Raw genomic sequence first — 4724 nt, 5'->3', positions numbered from 1 at the left:
CAGGTGTGAATAACACCTGAAAGCCTTGTCACAAACCTTACATTTGTATGGTTTCTCTCCAGTATGAACTCTCTGATGTTGTGCAAGGTATGAATCACTCCCAAAAGCCTTGTCACAAACCCTGCATTTGTATGGTTTCTCTCCAGTATGAACTCTTCTATGTATTTCAAGGCGTGATTTGAAATTGAAAACTTTGTCACATTCTTCACATTTGTAAGGCTTCTCTCCAGTATGAAGTCTATGATGACATGCAAGTTGTGACTGTGTCCTAAAAACCTTGCCACATTCATTACACTTGTAAGGTTTCTCTCCAGTATGAAGTCTATGATGATATGCAAGACTTGATTTGTGATTAAAACTTTTGCCACATTCATTACACTTGTAAGGTTTCTCTCCAGTATGAATTGTCTTGTGAACTAAGAGGGCTGAATTGTCACTGAACGTCTTGCCACAGTCATTACACTTGTAAGATTTCTCTCCAATGTGAATTACAGTATGTTGTGACAGGTGTGAATCACGTCTGAAAGCCTTGTCACAAAGCTTACATTTGTATGGTTTCTCTCCAGTGTGAATTCTCCTATGTCTTTCAAGGTGTGATTTGCGACTGAAAACTTTGTCACATTCTTTACATTTGTAAGGTTTCTCTCCAGAATGAAGCCTATGATGACGTGCAAGGTTTGATTGTTGATTAAAACCTTGCCACATTCATTACACTTGTAAGGTTTCTCTCCAGTATGAATTGTCTTGTGAACTAAGAGGGCTGAATTGTCACCAAACCTCTTACCACACTCATTACACTTGTAAGATTTTCTCCAATATGAANGCTTACATTTGTATGGTTTCTCTCCAGTGTGAATTCTCCTATGTCTTTCAAGGTGTGATTTGCGACTGAAAACTTTGTCACATTCTTTACATTTGTAAGGTTTCTCTCCAGTATGAAGCCTATGATGACGTGCAAGGTTTGATTGTTGATTAAAAACCTTGCCACATTCATTACACTTGTAAGGTTTCTCTCCAGTATGAATTGTCTTGTGAACTAAGAGGGCTGAATTGTCACTGAACGTCTTGCCACAGTCATTACACTTGTAAGATTTCTCTCCAATGTGAATTACAGTATGTTGTGACAGGTGTGAATCACGTCTGAAAGCCTTGTCACAAAGCTTACATTTGTATGGTTTCTCTCCAGTGTGAATTCTCCTATGTCTTTCAAGGTGTGATTTGCGACTGAAAACTTTGTCACATTCTTTACATTTGTAAGGTTTCTCTCCAGAATGAAGTCTATGATGACGTGCAAGGTTTGATTGTTGATTAAAAACCTTGCCACATTCATTACACTTGTAAGGTTTCTCTCCAGTATGAATTGTCTTGTGAACTAAGAGGGCTGAATTGTCACCAAACCTCTTACCACACTCATTACACTTGTAAGATTTTTCTCCAATATGAAGTCTATAATGACATGCAAAATGTGCTTCTTTATTAAAAAACTTACCACATTTATTACACTTGTAAGGTTTCTCTCCAGTGTGACATCTACAATGGCGTGCAAGGTATCGCCTCTGATTAAAGATCTTGCCACATACATCACATTTATATTGTTTCTCTTCTAAATGGATTATCTGATGTTTTTTAAAGAGTGAGCTACAATTAAAGGATTTGCCATTCTCATTACATTGGAAAGAGTTTACTTTCATGTGTACATCCTGGTTTTGTGTGAGTAATGAAGAATGGGAGAAATTATTCCCATAGTTATTAGGAACATGGGTTTTGGGCCTACAAGAAATTCTTTGGGCTGTTGGAACTGAGGAGGCATTGTTGATAGACTTCTCAACTTGACTATCAGTTTTCCGTTTGGGCTGAGATATGTGCAGTTCCCGCAGATGGGAATGAAAGCTTGATCCAAGCTGATCTTTAATAGGCTTGTTTCCAGCATGCCTTTGATCATATTTGTCTGTACTACTCGTCAACATTTTTATTTCTGTCATGGATGCTTCATGGACATTTGTTTCATTTTCTTGCCACTGAAACACAAAGTCATGAATATCTTTCTCAATTTCCTGGAAGCAACTTTCTCCAATGTGATGACTTGCTTGTCTTTGCAATGTCCCTGTGTGGATCACTTCTGTATTGCCTTGCCCTGTTGACGAGAACTTCTTCATCCTGCATTTGGAAGAGATAGCTACAAAATATAAACACCAATAGGTTTCCAATTAAGTACAGATGGTAAATAATACTGAAATGTGCAAATACGACACCAAAAGCCTCCCAGGCAGCTGGGACTACAGGCGCCGGCCACCACGCCCAGCTAATTTTTTTGTATTTTTAGTAGAGACGGGGTTTCACCGTGTTAGCCAGGATGCTCTTGATCTCCTGACCCCATGACCTACCCGCCTCAGCCTCCCAAAGTGCTGGGATTACAGGCGTGAGCCACTGCGCCTGGCCTTTATTTTTATTTTTTTTTTGAGATGGAGTTTCGGTCTGTCACCCAGGCTGGAGTGCAGTGGCGGGATCTTGGCTCACTGCAAGCTCCAACGCCTCCCAGGTTCATGCCATTCTCCTGCCTCGGCCTCCAGATTAGCTGGGACTACAGGCGCCTGCCACCACACCTGGCTAATTTTTTGTATTTTTAGTAGAGATGGGGTTTCACCGTGGTAGCCAGGATGGTGTCGATCTCTTGACCTACTGATCTGCCCCGCTCGCCCTCCCAAAGTGCTGGGATTACAAGCGTGAGCCACCGGGCCCAGCCAGTAATACCATGTTTTAAAAACACTGAGGCAGGCTGGGCACGGTGGCTCATGCCAGTAATCCCAGCATTTTGGGAGGCTGAGGCGGGAGGATCACGTGGTCAGGAGATTGAGACAATCCTGGCTAACAAGCTGAAACCCCATCTCTACTAAAAAACACAAAAAATTAGCCCAGTGTGTTGGCAGTCACCTGTAGTCCCAGCTACTTGGGAGGCTGAGGCAGGAGAATCGCTTGAAACTGGGAGTTGGAGGTTGCAGTGAGTCGAGATCACACCACTGCACTTTAGCCTGGGTGACAGACTAAATAGTAACTGTAACCACAAGCACATACAAAGTTTTCCAGTAAAGGTAAATAAAAAAACAGATAGGCCGGGCATGGTGGTTCATGCCTGTAATCCCAGCACTTTGGAAGGACGAGCCAGGCAGATCACCTGAGGTCGGGAGTTCAAGACCACCCTAACCTACAAGGAGAAACCCTGTCTCTACTAAAAATACAAAATTAGCTGGGCATGGTGACTCATGCCTGTAATCCCAGGTAGTCGGGAGGCTGAGGGAGGAGAATTGCTTGAACCCGGAGATGGAGGTTGTAGTGAGCCGAGATTACAGCATTGAATTTCAGCCTAAGTGATGACAGCAAAACTATGTCTCATAAATACATAAATTAACAAAAGGGCAGATACAGAAACTGGCATATGTGTACCTTTTCTTCATAACTAAACTTTTTTTTCATATTATTTAAAAGTCATGAAAAAACACTGTAAATATGTGTTAATAAAAATGCAACATACACAGAAATAATTCTGACAAATAAAAAAGTTCTCTTGGAGAAGAAGTAGTTTTTGCAGATTATGGATTTTTTTTTTTTTTTTTTTTTTTTTTTTGAGGCGGAGGCTCAGGCTGGAGTGCAATGGTGCGATCCTGGTTCACTACAACCTCTACCTCCCGGGTTCAAGTGACTCTCCTGGATCAGCCTCCTGAGTAGTTGGAATTACAGCTGCCCACCACTGTGCCTGGCTATATTTTGTAATTATAGTACAGATGAAGTTTCACCATGTTAACCAGGCAGGTTATAAACTTACCTCAGGTGATCCACCCACCTCGGCCTCTCAAAGTGCTGGGATTAGAGGCATGAGCCACTGCACTCGACCAGGTTACAGAAATTTTAAGTTTCATTATTATACTATAAGTTTAAAATGTTTAACATACCTGCAACAATAACCTTGGCCCAAATATCTATACAACACACTTCACTTCTGCATACTGAAAGGGATGGACACTAACGTGGTTGTTATATTCACCCTGGAATCATGCTTCAGCCACTTACATGTTTACTAAGAACTAAAAGACAAAACTACTTAAAATAATAACAATGGTTGGGCATGGCAGCTCACGCCTGTAATCCCAGCCCTTTGGGAAGCCGACACAGGTGAATCACTTGAGATCAGGAGTTTGAGACCAGCCTGGCCAACATGGTGAAACCCCATCTCTACTAAAAACACAAAGTTAGCTGGGCATGGTGGTGAGTGCCTGAAGTCCCACTACCCAGAAAGCTGGGGCACAAGAATCCTGTGAGCCCGAAAGGCAGAGGCTGTGGTTAGCCAAGATTACACCACTGCACTGTAGACTGGGTGACAGAGTGAGACTCTGTCATAAGAAAAGAAAGAGCAGAGAGATAAGCAGGGGTAAAGAAAGACGTCCTTTCAAAGATCTCAGGATTTAAACTTTTCTTTTCCCACAAATTCTCCCACTTGGCCGGGCGCGGTGGCTCAAGCCTGTAATCCCAGCACTTTGGGAGGCCGAGATGGGCGGATCACAAGGTCAGGAGATCGAGACCATCCTGGCTAACACGGTGAAACCCCGTCTCTACTAAAAAATACAAAAAACTAGCCGGGCGAGGTGGCGGGTGCCTATAGTCCCAGCTACTCAGGAGGCTGAGGCAGGAGAATGGCGTGAACCAGAAAGGCGGAGCTTTCAGTGAGCTAA

General features: G+C 42.6%; 1 protein-coding gene across 1 annotated transcript in view; it reads right to left on the bottom strand.

The window, feature by feature from the left end:
- Positions 1 to 9: 9 nt before the first annotated feature.
- The window catches only part of LOC108520061 (zinc finger protein 28-like), a gene marked incomplete at its 3' end in the record, with an annotated part of 36038 nt that continues 31323 nt past the window's right edge, over positions 10 to 4724 (bottom strand). Inside the window, 2 exon segments of the mRNA XM_017859335.1 lie at positions 10 to 695; positions 698 to 2176. Coding sequence (XP_017714824.1) covers positions 10 to 695; positions 698 to 2176 — 2165 coding nt within the window.

The sequence above is a fragment of the Rhinopithecus bieti genome, unplaced genomic scaffold (assembly GCF_001698545.2).
Source record: "Rhinopithecus bieti isolate Rb0 unplaced genomic scaffold, ASM169854v2 scaffold_50799, whole genome shotgun sequence".
Lineage (NCBI taxonomy): Eukaryota > Metazoa > Chordata > Mammalia > Primates > Cercopithecidae > Rhinopithecus > Rhinopithecus bieti.
The sequence above is the reverse complement of the archived record's forward strand: the minus strand, read 5'-3'. Positions and strand labels throughout refer to the sequence as shown.